The 19,983-nt window shown below is 37.7% G+C and overlaps 1 protein-coding gene across 1 annotated transcript in view; it reads right to left on the bottom strand.

The window, feature by feature from the left end:
- Window positions 1-849: 849 nt before the first annotated feature.
- RIOK1 (RIO kinase 1) overlaps window positions 850-19,983 on the bottom strand; it is a 40,496-nt gene continuing 21,362 nt past the window's right edge. Inside the window, exons 7-17 of the mRNA XM_036742021.1 lie at window positions 16,303-16,415; window positions 16,116-16,196; window positions 11,126-11,212; window positions 10,454-10,591; window positions 7,877-7,980; window positions 7,551-7,657; window positions 6,910-6,975; window positions 6,154-6,273; window positions 4,357-4,410; window positions 2,047-2,193; window positions 850-1,236 (exon numbers count right to left, since the gene is read on the bottom strand). Of these exons, the coding sequence (XP_036597916.1) occupies window positions 1,126-1,236; window positions 2,047-2,193; window positions 4,357-4,410; window positions 6,154-6,273; window positions 6,910-6,975; window positions 7,551-7,657; window positions 7,877-7,980; window positions 10,454-10,591; window positions 11,126-11,212; window positions 16,116-16,196; window positions 16,303-16,415 (1,128 nt within the window). The 3' untranslated portion in view covers window positions 850-1,125. The remainder of the gene's footprint in view (window positions 1,237-2,046; window positions 2,194-4,356; window positions 4,411-6,153; window positions 6,274-6,909; window positions 6,976-7,550; window positions 7,658-7,876; window positions 7,981-10,453; window positions 10,592-11,125; window positions 11,213-16,115; window positions 16,197-16,302; window positions 16,416-19,983) is intronic.

Here is a 19,983-nt window from a genome sequence, read left to right as displayed (position 1 = left end):
AATTCGTTCTTGTTTTGGCCAGGAATCCTGAGGATCTTCCCCTCCCAGATAGATTTTTTTTTGAACTAGGTAAAAGAGGCCATTCCTTACCTCATAGCTTATGTAGCCTTAATCACAGATCAAACTGAGTGCAAAAGCCCCTAACACTGGAGAAGCAGAAATGAACCAGGTAATTAACAATTAGCTTGGAAGTAGAGTAAAACAAAACCTCTGAAGGACAGCCTAAAACACATTAACTTTTCTTTGAACTCTATAAACCATTAATAGTTGGTTTAATATTACTTCCCAAAGTGTTTAATTTCTGGCATAGCTGAGTACTCTTCCCAGTGTGTAATATGCTGGACACAACAGGAAAGACATTTCTCCAGTCTCCACAATCTCTTTTCCCTGAAAGTCATCAAGAAACCCAACTTCCTCACCAAAAACTGGGCAAAGTAAGAAAATCCAGATTATAAAGACTCAGTAGAGAGTTCTTCTTGGTAGGCTAACTAGTATCCCAATGAACTAGCCAGCATGGTCCTATTTTGAAAAAAAATGTTAAAGAGTACTGCTTTGGAGGTCTAATTCTATGATATCTTTGTTGGAAGGAATTCCTGATAAGGGAATTCCCTTCCCCAATGCAGACTGGCAAATGTTCTACAACTATAGTCTTTGGGAATTGCCAGATGCAATAAAAGGTTAAGCGACTTGTCCAGAGTCACACAGACAGGTAATGTGTCATTCAGCAATTGAACCCAGATCTTCTGAACTCTGAGGCTACTCAGATCTGATGCTGCCCCTTGGTTTACTACTTTTTAAAAATCTTGATTGACCTTCTAAAACTTTATTTTTAAAGAAAATCATAAAAAATTTTTAAATACAGTTTCTTTATTAAAATACCAGCTTAAATAATTCTTTTGTCAACTCCAAAAGCCAGAGACCAAGCCTAGACAATGCAGCCAAAAACTTTTTACATAATTACACGAAAACCCCACACTAATGACTCTTCCAAGAAACTGCCATCAATCCTGCTTGGTTCAGAATGTTATAAAATTAACAGTTCCTCTTCGAACTCCATCCTACGTCAGAATCTGGCAAGAAGCAGAGCAGGTGGAGGTCCATGGCTTCAGTAACAAGGCCGGGCTTCTATCTGCCTTTCTTCATCTTGGCTATCTTCTCTTTGCGTTTTTTCACATGCTTGGGGATTTTGTTTTTTCTCTTCTCTCTCTGAGCCTCCTTGACCATCTTCTTTCTTTCCTGTAAAAGCCATTTAAAATTGGTTACAAGCAGTTTTTGTAATAAAAATTCTTATTTATTAAAGACTTACAAATTATACCCCTCCAAGTTGTACTTCCTCACAAAAACTCAAAGTTGCAAAACAAAATATATTTTTCATTTTGGTAACATGTACTATTAGCAAGTTGAGTATCTTAAATAGGTGTACGCCATACTTTACGGTGACTGTGAGCTATCTTCAAGCAATGCCCAGGAAGGTCCTGGCAGAAGAGGAATCTATAAATAACACTGACACCTAAAGCAAAGGCCACATTTATGGACTGGAACAAGGATAAAACCTACTTGTCAAGAGTTTCAATTCAACAAACACTGATTAACATTCCCATAATAACTGATCGGAACTCTGTGCTGAGAGAGGCCAATCTCCTTGAGCTTCAGTCTAGTAGAGGGCTAATGCACAGACAAATAACTATAATGCACAATATTCCATGACCAATGAAACAAAAATACCATACGATATCTGTGAGGCAAAAAAAGAAGCAACCTGCTTTCACAAACTCATCACAAAGCCTGAATGACAAATCATGTCACACAGCCCATCAAAGCAGGACAAGGGCCATTATGTTTTAGAAAGGGGGGAATTGAGACACAGGGAAATGACAAGGCTTGCCCAAGATCTCACAGCTGCTAAGTACTACAGCCAAGATCTGAATCCAGGTTTCCTGACTCCAAGTCTAGGGCTTTTTTATTTATACCACCCATCCTGGACCTGAACAAATTGCTCAAATCATCAGACTGCAGACCTGTAGAGAGGAAAAGCCACAAACTGACCTTTTTGTCCATTTCAGGGTCAGTGGAATGATTCCTGGGATGAGGCTGATCTCCGTGCCCTTCAGAGTCAGCATCTTCAGAACTACTAGCATCATCTGAATCAGAATCCACCTCCTCCTTGCTTTGCTTTTCCAGGAGTGCAGGGACCTTGATGGCATCATAGAATCAAGTTACACTAAGACAAATTATTCCATGTTCACATCAGAGATATGTTGGTGCAAAAGAAATTATGGAATTTAAAACAAACAATTTTACAAGCATACTCTGAACATTTGCCTTTCTTTGCCTTTGTTCCAATTCTGAAAACATGAAATCTGGAAGGAAGCTGGGAAGGTACCCATTAGAGTCAGGCTCAAAGACACATACAATGGGGCTGGGTACTGCCTTTTATATCATGTGTGATAAAGGTGAGAAGACAAACCATCAAAAAAATTTCAGAAGATACTCTCTTCACTCTACAGTGGTTCTCAACTATCTCCCCGATGTCACTGTCCTGGAACCCACTCACTAGAGGAAAAAATAAAATGAGTAAATAATTACACACACACTCTCTCTCTCTCTCTCTCTCTCTCTCTCTCTCACACACACACACACACACACACACACACACACACACACAATTTCTGGAAAGCTGATACTATTTTTTTTTTAAAGAAAAGTCAATGAGGTGGTTGCTATTTTTTATTACTGCCAGAAACTCTAGATAACCTGAGGACTTCTCTGGACTATCAGTGGTAACTAAGACATCCTTGGACAGTAACTATCCTCAGGTGGAGGTCGCAAATGCAAGCACACTTCAGAAATATAAAAAGATAAATAAACAACCATCTCCAAAGAGCAGTTATTAATAGTCAGAAAATTTACATTTTTGTGAAAACAATTCTACAGATATTTGGGGTTGAGAAAAAGAAGGCAATGTCAAAATCAAACCATTTTTAAAAAAAAATGATTTATTACATGAGGAAGTTTTACATTGCTATTAATATTTCCTTTTTAATGCATAAAAAAACTGTAAGGGTACTTTCTGATTATGAAAGAACTGATCACAAAATACCTTAGTGGTTTTCCCCATCACTGCAACAAAACCTAACATGCTTTGGAATGCAAAGCCCATCTTGCCTAGAGAACTAGCTCTTTGTGGCCTCAGAATGCAGCACCTTGGAATCGCTCATTCACCTTTTCCCATACTGAAGTTTAAAAGAAAAATCAGCAACACCCTGCTAGATTTCCAGGAAGGAAATCTTACAATGTCCATGGTAGGCCTCTAATTAAGGAGATAAAAAGACATCTAGACTGCTTTTATTCTGGGCTAAAATACACAAATTAGAATTACTTAATTCCAGCCCTCCTAAAGAGCGAAGCCAAGCCACGGGCTCTGTTTTCCATGGGAAGGATGAGAGGCTCCCCAGAGCAACAGAGAACCACCCATGGCCAGCCAATGAGCTCAACTCCACCACTACCCCCCCTTAGGCAAGTTCACACCTGTCCACACTGGCAAGTGCATCCTGGTTTGAGTCTACAGATTTCAACAATCTTTTTATGTTAACAAACTTTAAAATCTGCAATGACACTACAAAAGGTAACAAGATGATACCTCAAGGATACAGGGTTTGTTTTTTTTAATCCATGTGGGGTTCCCTCCACTGATATAGACCCCCCAACACATGGTCTTGGTAGGTTGCCATGGCTATAAACATTCACCATCCTATACCAACCTTCTGGTGAGGAATAAGTCTTTCCAACTTGGTTAGGGTTCACCAGAGTTTGTTGTCTGCTGGTATAGCTTTTGAGAACCCAAGGTCTGCCTCCTCCCCTCCCTCAAATCCTTCTTTGCTATGATAAGGCATCAAAAGAGGACTTCAGTGGAAGAATAAACTGATCTATAAGGTTAACTGCCACTGCTATTTCCACTTCACAGAAAACAGAGGCACAGAAAGTAAATTGTTCACAAAACAATTCAGGGACAGGGAAACTACAAATTCAGAAATCCCCACCTTTCAGTTCTAGGAAGAATCTTAATACAAGAAAAAAGGAACAGACATTTTTGGTTGCCTTTCCTGAAAGGTCTGAAGACTTAGAAAGTATTTATAATTTAAAATTTCAATTTTAATTTTATTTTTAAAAATTTTTTAGTTTAATAATTTTTAAATTTTAATTTAATTTTAAATTTCCAGTGGAGTTCTCTAATTATCACATTGACTAATTCTACTAAATTCTGTACATAAATTCTGTAATGATTCTAACAAATCTGTAATGTTTTATACACTTCAAAGGACTTTCACATGTATAAAAAGCAGTACATATTCTTACCTTCTGAACTCCTGACAAGTCTTTCTTCAATCCTGTCACAGTCTGATACAAAATCTGGCAGAAGAAAAAAAAGCAATGGTAATTCAATGGAAAAAGTTAAGATAAATCAACAGAAGCATAAAACAGCTGTTTATCTCCTCCAAAGCATTATCTAAAATCAAAGATGTCAAACTCAGACAGAAACTGGGGCCTCTAGACCTTACATAAGGACCCTTGTAGGCTGCATATTGACCTAGAAAACCACACGTTAACATTATATTCTATTGCATTTTTATTTATTTTGATAAATATTTCTCCATTACATTTTAACCCATTTATAGCAGCTGCCTCTGGTTTGACATCTCTGCTCTAAACCATGGAAGTGAAAATACATTTATCTGTCCCAATAAATAAACCTACCCTATTTTTTTCAAATCAACCAAACAATAAGTATTTATGGAGCACCTATGTGAAAGATATCATGGGATACTATGAAGTAGTATATGCTAAACAAAGATTTGAATGTAGGGAGAGACAAAATACTTCTCAAATTCTCAAATAACACAAATCTGGGAAGAACAGCAAATGCACTGAATGCAAGAATCTAAAAGAACCTCAACAATCTGAAATAGTTGGTTAAAGCTGAGGTGAAATTTAATAGTGGTAAGTGTAATTTCATCTACCCAACTGGACAAGTACAAGACTTGAAAACTATGGCTAGAAAATATTTCATACAGAAAAACCCTATGGATTTTAGAAGACCACAGCCTTCATATGAATTAGCAATGAAGTGGTAGCCAAAATGTAAAAGCAGTGCCCTTATTGAGGGAAGTGATTCACGGTACCACCATATTTTTTCTTGGCTAGATCATATCTAAAGTAGCATGCCCAGTTTTGGTGTTACATTTTATAAAAAAGACAAGCAACCAGGAAAGAGAAATCCAAATGGCAAAGGTATTAAAAATCCTACCACAAGAAGAGCTAGACGAACTGAAAAAGAAGACTTAAGAGAGAAACAACAGTTTTCAGACACTTGAAAAGTGATGGGAATTAGATCCATTAATCCCTGGAAAGCTAGATCAACGGGTTGAAGCTACAGGGAAGCAGCTTCTGGCACAGCACAGGGAAAAATTTCTTAACAATTATGGTTATCCAAATATGCTTGTCTAGGGGGTAACTTTAAGAAGGAATTTGATGACTATTTGTCAGAAATGTTGTGGAAGGGATTCATGATGCAGGGAGAGGGTAGTCTGAATGAAGGGGAGTCCTATTCTTCTATAATAATCTCTGCCCCTCAAGGAATTTACAGGAGATGAGTATACAAGACTAACATACATGGTAAATATGATGAGCAAGGTATATAACATATAATTAAATGCTAAATTGTGGTTTAACCTTACTGCTCTTTATCTGGTCCAAATTCATCTTAAATTAAAATCAATGGGCTTTTTTTCTTTCATCATACAAAACATTCATTGATCACTATTGTGTCCTAAACATGGAGGGAGAAGGAGCACAATGCAATAAGAAGACAATGTAGTGCTTGCCCTTATGAAATTTGTAATTGGAAGAAAAGAGGTTAATAAGAACAAATGGATTCATTACCAGACCTAGTGAAAGACCATTAAAGACAAAGGTTCCACTGTTATAGATTCTATAGAGGGCACACTACCTTGTCTGTGTCTACTAAAGCATCTTGTACATGTCTTAATGTAACAGAAAGTCTGTAACATAAATGCTAAACTTGATCCCAATATCAATGTTACAGTCCTGGAATTCTAAGTCCCTGTCCTGTGAGCTGCCATCCTGCCTACTTACATTATCCTGCTGTACATTCAAGGCCATGTCTTCTTCTTTCATCTTCATCATTATATCCACATCCCTTTCATAATTTTTAACTTCATTCAAGGTTCTAGGAATATAAGCTCGCTTAAATACCTGGTCACAATAAAGAGAAAACAAAACCATGAATGTTATTCATCACAGAGTGACCTTAGAACCCTTGTTCATTAAACTATACTATGTAGGTGTTTCAGTCTGGCATAAGTATGTATCATTCTCTTTTTAGGCAACTGGAAGTGTCCTTACCATATTTCCATAATGTTAAAGCTTAGTAAAAGAAAAAAGGAGGGTTACCTAAATATTCTAAAGTTGCACATAGTGTAATATCCAATATTCAAGTGGAAATTTAAAGAATTCTTCTAAATTCACATTTCCCACCACCATGTTCCCCTCTCCCCCACCTGAATCACATACACCTAACATGCCAGTTATTATCTGCCATCTGCAAAGTTTGATTATGGCCTTATGTCGCTGCTGGGAATAGCATAACCAATTATATCGCACAGCACATTAAAAACAACTGTTTAAGTTTATAAGTACTTTAAATGCAAAAGAAACATTACTTCTGGAGTTTTAAAGTTCCAAGTGATGCCAAAATTCAAAGTACAACTTCTTATCTGCTAAATTTATATATCTTAAATAATGAAGATTATTTCAAATCTAATATTTTCTTTTTTTTTCAAATCTAATATTTTCTAAGGTGAAGACAAGATGATAAATTAAAAAGCTTACTTCTTCATCCACATGATCTTGATTGGATCTTTGTTCCTCTGTCCTTTGGGCTGCTATTTCCATGGCCTTTCAAAACATATGCAAAAATGACTCCTTTGTACTCCAACTTGCTAATTCCAATATCATTTCTCTCTTCACTCTTTTTCCCTCTGAACCAGAGGCCAAATAGGTAAAATACTTTGGCCTTCAGAATCAAAGGATTTAGTGACCCCTAGTGGTAGTGAACACCTCTCCATCACAGAATGATGAGTATTACATTATTATTATATTAATTCCGTGTACAAAATGGCAAATGAAACTTCTCTTCCAGCTCCATCTGCCTAAATGATCGGTTAGCAGATCTCTCTCTCCCACTCACCAGTTGTGCTACAGAGTACCTTGGTTTCCCTGTATGTGAAATCGAGTTTGACAATGCCTGTGAATGGTGTCTAGATGTTGGAAATAGTAAGTTTCAAAGTTACAATTATATACATCTATTTCTTACTACATTTGATTACTCATTTTTGAGATTATTTAGGAAGTTGTCATTTTCTTTATAAAAGAAGGAATTAAACATGCACAGACCACCTCTGGCTACATAATAAGTACTAGGCAAATTCTAACTTTTTTTTTAAACTTCCAGACAATTTCCTACAACTTGCCTTTAAGAGGTAATCATCCATGTTGTCCTTTGTGATAGAAGGATCTGTGATAAATTCAAAGAGCTCCCGTACGGTCATCACAGCAACACCATGTTTAAAAAAAAAATCTTTGGAAAGAAAAAAACTTAGTAACTATCTTCAGGAGAAACAAAGACACAAGATACTTAAATTACTCTACCCATTCATGTATAGAAATGTAATGATCTCCCAGAAAAAGAAACTTAAGCATCATCACTCAAAACATTCTTTCCCCCATACCCTAGTGGTAGAGTTTTATTCCCACATGGGGAGAGCCAAGAAAACAGAAAATTCCAATTTCCACTTACCATTGACATTGGCACAGTCTTTCCTCAGGAATTCCAAGGCATGTGGGTGATCATGCTCCACAGACTGGGATACATCAATGATGTATACTTCTCCATTTCGGTACCTTAGGGATCAAAGGGAATAGAAACATAGGAAGGAATCGCGTGATTTTTCTAGCTGTAGGTTTTTCTATGCATCTTTCCAGATACTAAAGTGCTATTTAGTATGATTCACAAATCTATAAATCTATCCCTAATCTATCTTCTGAACTTCAGATCCAAACTGTCAACTGCCTTCTTGACATCTCTATAGAGATGTCCAATCAGAATTTCAAACACGTGTCCGAAACCAAACATCTTTTCTCCCAAACTCAGTCCTTCTTCAAACTCTGCTTTACCTGAGGGTATTAACAATTAAGTTCATCCAGGTCTGAAGTCATCCTAGGCTCAACCATCCCTCTTCTCTTATACCTCCCATATGCTCTCAATTTCCAAGAACTGTCAATTCTACTTCCACAGAAGACACTCCTCCTCTTCACTCACAACAACATCACCAATCTAACTGGACCTTTCTTAGCTCTTCTCTGGCCTACTGCAATAGTCCCAATTGATCACAATCTCTCCTCTCTGTAGTACATCTTCCATATATACTACTGCCAGAAATTTTCCTATGACATAAGTATGACCACATCATTCACCTGCTCAAAAGCCTTTGGCAGCTGCCTCTTCCCTCTGAGACAAAAAAAACCAAAAAGCCCACACCACTCCACTAGACGCTAACATCCCCACTCAAATATCATCCTACGGCTCTCAGCCAAACTCACTCACTGCTACCTCCTTTCCTCTCACAATCACTTTTCAACCCTTTGCAAGCTGTCTTCAGACCTCACTCAACTGAAACTATTCTTTCCAAAATTAACAACAATTTCTTAATAAACAACTTTGAGCGTCTTCGCTGTCCACATCCTTCTTGACCTCACAACTGATCACCTGCTCCTGGATACTGTCTCCTTTCTGGGCTTTTAATGACACTCTCTCTCCTGTTTTTCCTCCTGATATCTCCTTTTCGGTCTTTTCTAGACAGTTTGCAAAGGGTTGAAAAGTGATTGTGAGAGGAAAGGAGGTAGGAGCAGTGAGTGAGGGCTACTTTTTCTGAGTTTGGCTGAGGGCCGTAGGATGATATTTGAGTGGGGATGTTAGCATCTAGTGGAGTGGTGGGGGCTTTTTTGTTTGGTTTTTTTTTTTTTGTCTCAGAGGGAAGAGGTAGCTGCCAAAGTGTCATCCATATCAAATTCTCTGACTGTGGGTATTCTCCAAGGCGCTGTCCTGGGGCCTTTTCTTTTCCCTCATTCCATTTTCTCTAGGTAACCTTATCAGCAACTATGGTTTGATCATCATATGCAGATGACCCCTACACCTACATATCTCCAGCCTTCAGCTGAAGTCTCTCTGGAGTTGCAGTCCTCCATCACTAATTGCCTACTGGCCATTTCAAACTGGAAATCCCAGAGATATATAAAATTCAAGATGTCCCAAAACACCACTCATTAATCTTTCCCCTAAAACCTATCCCTCTTCTCATCTCCAAGATTCATAGCCTTGGTGTTATCTTCAACTCCTCCATCAGGTGGTATGTGTTGCAATTTCTACCTCACAGCATCCCTCAACTCCATCCCCGCCCCCTTCTTGTTTCTCATACAGTGCCCACCTTAATTCAGGCCTTTCAACACCTCTTGACTAGACTACTGTAAGAACCTCCCAAGTGGTCTCTCTGCCCATTCCAATCCATCTTCCACATCAGTGGTGCCAAATTCAATAGAAATTTCCCAATTACATTTTAATCTGGTTCAGACACAGGAGTGGGAGTTGTGCCTGCTGCTTAAAGCCTTTAAGTTTTGACGTCTCGGCACCACACCACTGCCAAAGTGATTTTCCTTAGCACAAATCTAACCATGTCACTTCCCTAATTCCATTCCGGTACCTTGCCTTTGTGACAAAATGTAAACTTGATTCAGTTTTTAAAGCCATTTACAACAAGGCCCTTACCTATCTTTCTAGCTTCGGTGTACCTTATTCCCTCACTCACACTCTCTAATTCAGCCAAACAGGCTTTCTCTGTTTCTCAAAGATGTCACTCCATTGCCCACCATGCCTTTTCATTGGCTATTCATGCCTAACATGTACGCCCTCCCTCCTCAACTTTACCTCACAGAATCCCTCCCTTTAATACACCACTCAAACACTATCCTTTATGTGAAGCCCTGCCTGAGCCCCATTTGTGAGTGCCTGCTTCAGCTTGTATTTAGTTATGTTGTATACATTCGCTATGTACTTGTATATGTGGTTATGTCTCCCATTATAATGTAATGTTCCAGAAAGGAGGGATTTTAATTCTTTGCATCTGTGTCTCCAGTTCTCTGTATATGTAGATTCTTAATGAATGATTGTTTATTGACAGACAGCAAGTTTTTAAATCAATACCTGTCTGACTGAAGTGAAGCTTGAAGAATGAATGAGACTTCCAAGCTTCATATATCATAAGAGACCACCTCCACAAACAAAGCCTTAAGTCACAATAGTTTAAGGGATACAACTTACAGCATGTTAAATTCACTGAGATCTGCATGGACAAGCCTGGCATCCTGATACATTCTCCTCATGTACTGAATAACTTGAAGATATAACTCCCGAGCCTTGGATTCTGATAACTGGGCATTTTTCAAAAGCGGAGCAGGCCTCAATTAAAAAAAAAAAGACATAAGACACCATCACAGATCAATGACATTATTTCAGTGAGTCTTCTCTATCATAAGAATTCATCTTATAATAACTACAACCTGCTCAAAAAAATAAATTGCTTCCACCAACAGGAGCTATATTCACAAAATTTGGTACATTATAAGTTGCATTTTTAAAGACAGAATTATCTTTGTTACCATAGAACAATTCTTGAATTCATAACTTAAAGTAGAGGGTCTCAACTCCGTGTGTCATGGACCTCCCCAGAAATCCTATGGATCCATTCTCAGAATAATGGTTTTAAATGTATAATAGGATTTTAAAAAAATCAATAATGCTGAAATACAGTGATCAAAATATTTTTTTAAAAAAAGGACAAAGATGCCAGGTTAAGAACACCTGTTTTAAAGAGATTTAAAAGAACACAATACCATTTAAACGTAAAAATGACAATAAGTACTTATCAACTGGGAAGTTAAGTGTTTTTTGAAATGTCTGAAATACATAAATGCTGGTTTTAAGTATACTTACATGTCGTCTTTACCAATGAAGCTCATAACAAGAACATGATGTTTTAGCATGATAGGTTCTGGGCAAGGTATCTTTGCTGTGTTTAATCTGTAACATTATAACAGATCAAAGAATACTAAGTTGAAAATTTAAATATACAGTAAATAACCCACACATGGGTTAGTTGGCCAGAAAAATTGAGTATTTGTTTACTTATAGAGAAACACTATCAGTAGCTAATAATAGTAACAGCTGGCCTGTATAACACATTTGCAAAGTGTTTACATACCTCCCCCTGTTTGATCCTTAGGACAACCCTATAGATTAAGTACTATCCAGATTATTACTATTCCCCTTTTACAAACATGGAGAGATAAGTAACTTAACCATGTTCACATCGGTAGTGTCAGAAATGGGACTGACTAAATCTGGCACTGACAGGAACCAGGGATACAAAGCCAAAAAATTAGACCGTCTCTGCCAGACATTGGCCGGGGGGGTAGTGCAAGGGAAGGGGGTGAAAGAGAACTTCCTGGAAGTACACTCAAAATGTATACAAAGTTAATATAAAGTAATTTTGCAAAGGGTGATGGGAGAAGAAAGTACAGAAATCAGGGGAGAGCTTCACGTTGGAGATGAACCTCAAGGATTTCTAAGAAGTGACGGTGAGTTCTTTGCAGGCACAGGAGGCAGTCTATGCAAATGCATGAAAACAGAACAGGAAATAGTGTGTCTCATACAAGGCACAGCCAGTAAGCAAGCCAGTCTGGCCAGACTGCAGACGACATGAAGTTAGAGGAGTCTGAGACAGAAGGCAGGCACCAGACGGTGAAGAACAGTAAATGCCAAAGACGAGTTTGTATTGGATCTTGGAGGCAATGGAGAGGGGGTGAGGGGTTGAAGAGGGAGGGAGGAGGGGTGTGCCTTTCAAACAGGAGGTTGACATGGCCAGGCCTCTGCTGTGGCACACGTAGATCACGTTGACCGCGGTGTGGAGAAGGGAAAGATGAGCTGTGGTGAGACCAGTTAAGCTGATGCAACAGTCCAAGCAAGAGGAGATGAGGCCCTGAACTAGTGCAGTGGCTGTGTTGAGTGAAGAGAAGGGGATGAAATGAGAGAGGCCAGACAGAACTGGTAAGATTTGGCAATGAACTGGACATGAAGGGGTAAGGGAGACTAAAAGAGTGAAGAACGAGTCTTGGGTTTCAATCATGAATCACTAGGAGGATGGCAGTACCTTCAACATAAATAGGGAGTTTAGGAAGAAGGGTAGGTTGAAGAGGAAAAGAAATGAACTATGTTCTGAACATGTTGAGTTTAAGATCCCTTGAAATTTGAAATGTCCAAGAGGCAGTGAGCCAGATTTCCAAGTTAGCAAAGGAGAATAAGAAGGCTGGCAGAAACTGGGGACAGCACATGCTGATCTGGGCTATCCGTAACAGGAATTTTTTTGATTGTGGGGAATAATCTAACACAAGAGATGAGAGGGAAAGGAATCAAGGGTTTGTTCTAGTGAGGGAAGGACCATCTCTTTACCAGAGAACAGAATAAATGAAGAGAGAATGAAGGATGATGCCAGGAGTTTTTGAGCATTAGGAAGGGCTCTATGGTGAAAAGAAGCTCAAGGTCAATGTCCTCTAGTTTTATCTGAGCCTAGGTCTTCCTGATTACAATTACAACAAGCTTTCCACTACAGCCCAGTTCCTCTCCCAGCTATCATCACAAATTATATTAGATATAATTGGAAATCAGTATATTCGGTTTTCCAAGTTTGGGGAAATGTTTCTACAAATGGTAGGATTTGTACCTAGTGAATAAATACTATCTAGAGGATGGAAGATTTTAGAATGATCTTAAGGTCAAATACTGTAGACCAATAAGATACCAATAAAGGCTTATTTCACCCTCAAGAGGAGAGGATCCAATGTTATATGTTTCTAATAGCCACCACCCTGTATATAAAAACGGAAGTGTAGTATTATGAAAAAGTTTGTTTGGTTTTTCAACTGAGTTGAACCAAGAGTTCAACCAAGAGTCATGCCTTAAGTAAGGTATGGCATCTGTTTGAATTTTAGATTGTTTTACTGGGCAAAAATTGGTTATTATGGAAGAAGAAAGTAAGCAATAAGGAAAGAGAACTACATAATAGATCCTTTAATAAAAAGAATGTTTTCTCCATTCTGAGTCAAAGAGCTGTTAGAGAACTATACACTTACTTTTCTTGATAAACTATCAAATTCTCCTCAACATCTATTCCAAACCTCTTCTCTCCTTATGCCCCCATAACCCTTCTTTTCTTCCCACTTTCCTCCCTCTCAATAAGTGGATTTGCCACATTCTTTACTTTAAAATGAAATCTGAAATCTCAAACTTATTTCTTCTTCCCAGTTCTATACTTCAAATCTCCTCAAAATTATTCTTCATTCTTAGCTCACTTGCATCAGTCTTAGAGAGGAAGAGGTGGCCCTTTTCTATTCAAAAGCCAATCCCTCCGCTGGTGTCCTTTATCCCATCCCCTCTCCCCTCATCCAACAGTCGGCCCCTGCAATAATCTATTTTCTCCCTAATTTCCCATTGCTCCTTCCTGTTACTTATAAACATGCCCAGATCACCCCAATCCTTAAAAAAAAACTTTCGGGGCAGTTAGGTGGCTCAGTGAGTAGAGCACCGGCCCTGGAGTCAGGAGGACCTGAGTTCAAACCCAGCCTCAGACACTTGACACACACTTACCAGCTGTGTGACCTTGGGCAAGTCACTTAACCCCGACTGCCCTGCCAAACAGCAAAAAAAAACCACCAAAAAAAACCTTCATCTGATCCTGAACTTCTCTCAAATTATCACCCTATACCTTACCTCTCTCTCACATCCAACTTGAGGAGGGGAGAGGAGGGGAAGAGCTTTCCATAGCTTTAATTTCTCACCGTCACTCTTTAACTCCTTGCAACCAGGCTTCCAACCCCATCACTGGACAAACTGCTTTTTCAGGCACTGATCTCTTAAAAGCAAATTTAATTAACTTTGCTACCATACAATTATGCTATACTATACAATTATAAAGGGGTCCTTAATTTTTTTGTGTGTCATGGACTCCAATGGCTGTCTAATAAAACCTACGGATCCCTTCTGAGTAGTGTTATAAAAATGTGTAAAATAAAATACACAGGATTATAAAAGAATACAGTTATAAGTAAATGGAATACAGTTATAAACTTTTTTTTTTTAATTCATGGACCCCAGGTTAAGAACTCTTAGCTTAAACAGATATGAAAGACTATACCATCTAAATATAAAAATTTTGAAAATTAATAATCCAGTAATGTTCAAAAATTACTTTTAAATTAGAAACTTAAGTATAGATCATCGATTAAATGCACCTCTCTTAGGTTAATGATCTCTTATTGCCAAATCTTATGGCCTTTTCCAAGTCTTCATTCTCTTTGACTGCTCCATAGCACTCAACCCTGGAGACTGTCTGGATAACCTCTCTTCCCTGAGTTTATGGGCCAGTGTTCTTCCCCGATTTCTACTCTCCCCTGCCTGACTGATCCTTCTCAATATACCTTGGCACTCTACCATGGCCCTGCTTCTTTTCTCTCTCTGGGTGATTTCATCAGCCCTCATAGGTCTAATTATCTCATGCAGATGACTTCAAATTTCACATATCCCCAGCACTCATTTCTTCCTGAGCTTGATTCTAGCACCTCCAATTGCCTGCTGGATATCACTACCTGGACCTCCCATAAGTATGCCAGACTTCACAGGTTTAAGATAGGACTTCTTGTCCTTACCCCCTCAAAACCAATGGTTACTCCAAATTTCTTTTAGTCACCCAGCTTTATAATCTTACGGCCAACTTTTCCCAACTCTTCTTCTAACGGTAATTCCTCCCCTGACCCTCATAGTAACCCTGTGTAGTGGCTACTACAGGTGAAGGTCTGAGAGGTCAAGCATGTCCATGGTCACAAAGCTTAAGTGTCAGAGGCAAGATGTGAATCTCGGCCTTCCTGACTCCAAGCCTCAGCACTCAACTATTCATTGCTATTTCTTGATGACTATGTGGAAAGAACACGGATTTTGTCAGGGGACCTGTGTAAAAACTCTAGCTCTGTTACTTACTAGCCGTGTGACCTCAAACAAGTCACTTAACTTTTCCGGGCCTCAGTTTATCTCTAAATGAGGAAAGGGTATGAGATGACTTTTGAGGCTCCTTCCAGCTCTAACTCTATGATCCTAGGATCCTAGAAAGTATGGTAATTTAGTTTCTGTCCAGATGTTTATAATTACAAGTATATTTTTAATGTAAGCATAATTCAGAGCTTTCATTAGGACTGAAATCTTAACTTGTCAAGAAAAGCTGAACACTAGGCGTATACCATCTACGTCAGGTACCAGTCTCACCTGGTAGCAATTACGTAAAGTGAGGCCAACTGTTAGACAAAAGAACCCGACAGACTAGTCTTTATTAAAAAAAAAAAAAAAAGATAAACAGGTTCTCTTCTCCTTTGGCTGAATTGGGGTTAAGGTTTGACTTTATCCAAGTTTTTAATCATCCATGCTAATGTTCCTCTTCACTGCCATGGATAATAAATAAAGTAAGTTGTCTCTCACTGAGTCTCCTGTTGCTAAGTCTACAAACTCAAATACCAACGACCTCAAATGAGGTCATGGAAATGTGGCCCTCTGACAAGCAAATTAAATTAAACTCATTAGAAAGCACTTGACACATTCAGACCATGAAACCTTTACTCTGATGGCTCTGAAAGTCTGAAAGTTTGAGACACAGCAACATTACTTCCCGTTTAGTCAAAGATCACTTTACTGAGCATAGTCAATGGATCTAACTGTTCTTAATGGTCTTGAAATATTCTCTGTATCTGGGTCAAAATGTTCATTTGTAAAAAGGTATGGGCAGATTCTCACACATGGATATATATATATATATATATATATATATATATATATATATATATAGCTATGCACAAGTGATAAACACAAGAAATAAAACTGTTACCTTATTAAATTCCTCATTTCCTTTTCTGCCCAAGTTTGCACCATTTTCCTGGGGTTTCCTTTACAATAGCCATGACGAAACCTGAAAAATATAACTAACTCAAAACAGTTCCATCTTAAAATGTATAGGCACATTCCGATATTTGATGTACACAACCAAAATGAAATAAACTGTAATTAAAACTCACCTGAATTCCCCACTTACATACTTATCCCTATCTTTGAACACCAAAATTGAAGTTTTATAAATCTTGATTGCTCTGTTCTCTCCATCTGTTGTGCTGGCATGATACACATTAGCCTAATGTAATCCAAAGCAAAACGTACATGATTGAGATTCTGTGTGAAATAACTGAGAACACTTAAATGTTTTGTGAATACTCTGCTCTCAAAGATGGAAAATAATTAACTCTTTTGGAATATGGTGTAGAAATTCAATATGCAAATATAAACTGTACCATTTAAAAACGAACATGCATTATTACACCTACTGACATTTAAATTGGAATATATGATAAAAAGACATTTAAATCTATTTGCTCATTCATTCTAAAATTAGGCATCTAGTTGTGCAGGGCATTGTGCTGGGATCTCAAAAGGAATATCATCTGAGGTTAAGACGCAGACCCTGACTTCATGGAAAAAAAATACAAATGACTATAATAAAACCACATTACCAAATAAATGAATTAGATGTAAAAACAAAGCAAAGGCTGAAGGCGGTGGTCATTATCAACAAGGACGATTGTGGAAGGTTTATGGAGGAGGTGATAATGACTTATGTTTTAAAAAATGCAGAGGAACTTGAGAGGCAAAGAGGGAGAAAGAAGAGCATTCCAGTCATAGGAGACAGCATAAACAAAGGCAAAGTACTGAGAAAACATAAGGCACATTCAAAAGAGGGCAGGAACTCAGTTTGGCTGGTAATGAGAGAAGGAAGGCCTTAAACGCCAAGCAAAGGAGTTTACATTTTATTTGGTGGGCACTAAGGAGCAGAGGAGTGACAACTAGTTGGTACCTGAGAAAGATTACTCTTGGAGCAATAGAGGGATGGATTAGAAAAGGTAGAGTAGAAATGGAAACAAATGCCAAGAAAATACTGCAAAATAATCCAGGAAGGTGATAATGAAGGACTATCCTAGGTGACAGCACTAGGAACAAAGCAGAGAGAAAAGGGACAGGAGAAAAAAATCAACAGATTCACAACCAGACAAGAACTGTTGGGAAAACTGGAAAGCAGCCCAGCAGAAACTGAGTTTAGACCAACATCTCACATCTCCAAATGGCACCTGACCTAGATATAAAAGGTCATATCATAAACAAATTAGAGAAGCAAAGAAGGAAATGCTTTTTCCAAATGCAGACAGGAGAAAAATTCATGACCAGTATATAGAAAGGATCACAGAAAATAAAATGGGCAACTTTGATTATATAAAAGTTTTTGTACAAACAAAATCAATGTAATTAAAATCAGAATGCAAAGTTAACTGGAAAAAAAATCTCTATACCAAGTTTTTCTGATAAAGGTCTAATATCCAAGACATAAAAAATGGATTCAAATCTATAAGAATGATGCCCATTTCCCAATGGGTAAATGGTCAAAAGATATGAGTAGGCAATTCTCATAGGAAGAAATTATGAAAAGTTATATAAAAATTGCTCCAAGTCTCAATTTTAAAAACTGCATATTAAAACAAATCTGAGGTTCTACCTCTTACCCATCAGATAGAGAAATAAGAGAAAAGATGTAATTTTTGGAGGGACTAAGGTAAAAAAGACACATCAATATATTATTGATAGAGCTGTGAAATGGTCTAGCCATTCTAGGAAGAAATGTGGAACTATACTAAAAAAAAAAAAACCCATCACTCAACTGTACATAGCCTTTGATCAAGTGATACCATTGAGCCTACTCCTCAAAGAAATCAAAGGAAAAGTCAAAGAACTCATTATGTTTAAAAAAAAATTTATAGCAGCTCATAGCAAAGAACTAGAAAGTAAGCCCAATGACTGGGGAAAGGCAGAATAAATTAAGGTATATGAATGTATGCTATGGTATGGTACCATACGAAATGACAAAAGAGACTGATTTCAGACAAACCCAGGAAGGTTTGTGCGAACCAATGCAGCGACATGAACAGAAACCTGGAGAACTATTTATACAATAAAAACAACATTGAAAAGGAAAAAAACTTTTAAAGACTTAACGCCAATAAATGCAATGACTAACCACAATTCCAAAGGCCCAGTGGTCAAATATATCACCTACATCATGACAACAAGGTTATAAATTCAAAGTACAGAATTAGACATTTTTAAACATGGCCGATATAGGTATTCATTTTGTTCAAAAGTTTTGTTTTCATTTTGACTGGGAGAAGGAGAAAGAAGAGAGGTCAGTTACCAAAATGAAAAAAAAAGAGAAAGAAAAAGTATGAAGCTCATTGAAGCAGTTAAAGAAATGCACAGAAGAGGAATAGAATGAAGGTCTGTAGGAAACACACACAAGCAGGAAAACTTTGAAAATAAAATGTTGAATTTATTATATACTTGAAAGTTGTTCATCAAAAAGACCTACAGCATCATGTACAATCCTCTTCTGCTTCCTACAGGGAAAGGCTCATCTTGCTTAGTGTAAAGTTCAGAATAAAAAAAATAAGCAAACAACAAAAACATAGGAATGCTAAAAGTGGAAGACAGTTTGCAAAGGGGTGAGAGACTGATATTATAGATGTTCCAGGTGAAAACAATTTTTAAAGGAGTTAACCAGTAAAGAAAAGGAAAGAACTATCTGGATGGGATAGAAGGTAAGGGCTTTTTTTTTTAGGGTTAGGAAGACCTGAATGGGTCTATAAATGGAAAGAAGTCAATGGAGAGGGAGACATAAACAATTGTAGGAACATATATTTAGAGTTGAAAAGAATCTTTGATAAAGGGGAGGACTGCTGAAACAAGATCCTGGACATAAGCAGAACAGGATGAATAGCATCAGTAGAGGGATTAACTTAATGAGAAATAAGAATATTTCCTTTTCTGTGACTCACCTCTTCTTGACCATTCAAAGTCCTCATTATCCATCCCAAACAATGCTATCAAATAACGTTTAGAACTTTATTATGCATGGCATCTCTTTTATTCTTTGTTCTATAAGTCTACATTTTTTCCTGAAAAGAAGATAAGCTCCTTGACAGTAATGGCAGGTCTCACGCTTCTTTCTCAAGTCCTATGACACCTAGCACGGGACTAAGCACAGACAGGGCATTCAAATACTTAAACTGACTTCCTGGAGGCAGAATAAACAAACATATAGGGTCTCATGAAAATTCAGTACGATAATGGCAACTAGGAGCTAGAAATGTGGATCCCACCTGAAATGCACTGATTTGTTTTACAGTTATTAATAAAGAGCTTTGCTTTTCTGTCCAGGTTGGTATTTCCAAATCTATCCCTAGTTTACAAAGGGCATGAGTATTTCACTTTGTCTTGTCCCTGGGTACCATAGTGGGAACTAAATGTACAGTGAATTTACGAAAATGGAGGGAAATTAAAATAGAGTAAAATATTATACTTTCTAAAAAGGAACTAATATACCCACCCCACCTCCTCATTCAACTAGATAACATTCAACTTGCATAAATGCTTAGAGGTGGCTTATTTCCTTTACATGTTGAATCCAAAAGAGCTTTTATCATCAACAGACATTCCTACAGTAGACTTGCAAAACAAATTTCATTGTGAGCTACTTCCCCAGAGAAGTAGTTTTATCCTTTTAAAAAAAGGACAAAAATTATGACTTTGCTTCCTCTCATATGTGCAGAAAAAGGGAGAAGAAAGTCCCTCATGGGAAATATTCTAATTCCTATCCCCTA

This window comes from Trichosurus vulpecula, chromosome 1, assembly GCF_011100635.1.
Source record: "Trichosurus vulpecula isolate mTriVul1 chromosome 1, mTriVul1.pri, whole genome shotgun sequence".
In the NCBI taxonomy this organism is placed as follows: Eukaryota; Metazoa; Chordata; class Mammalia; order Diprotodontia; family Phalangeridae; genus Trichosurus; species Trichosurus vulpecula.
Note: the sequence above shows the minus strand (reverse complement) of the source record. Positions and strands in the feature narration are given on the sequence as shown.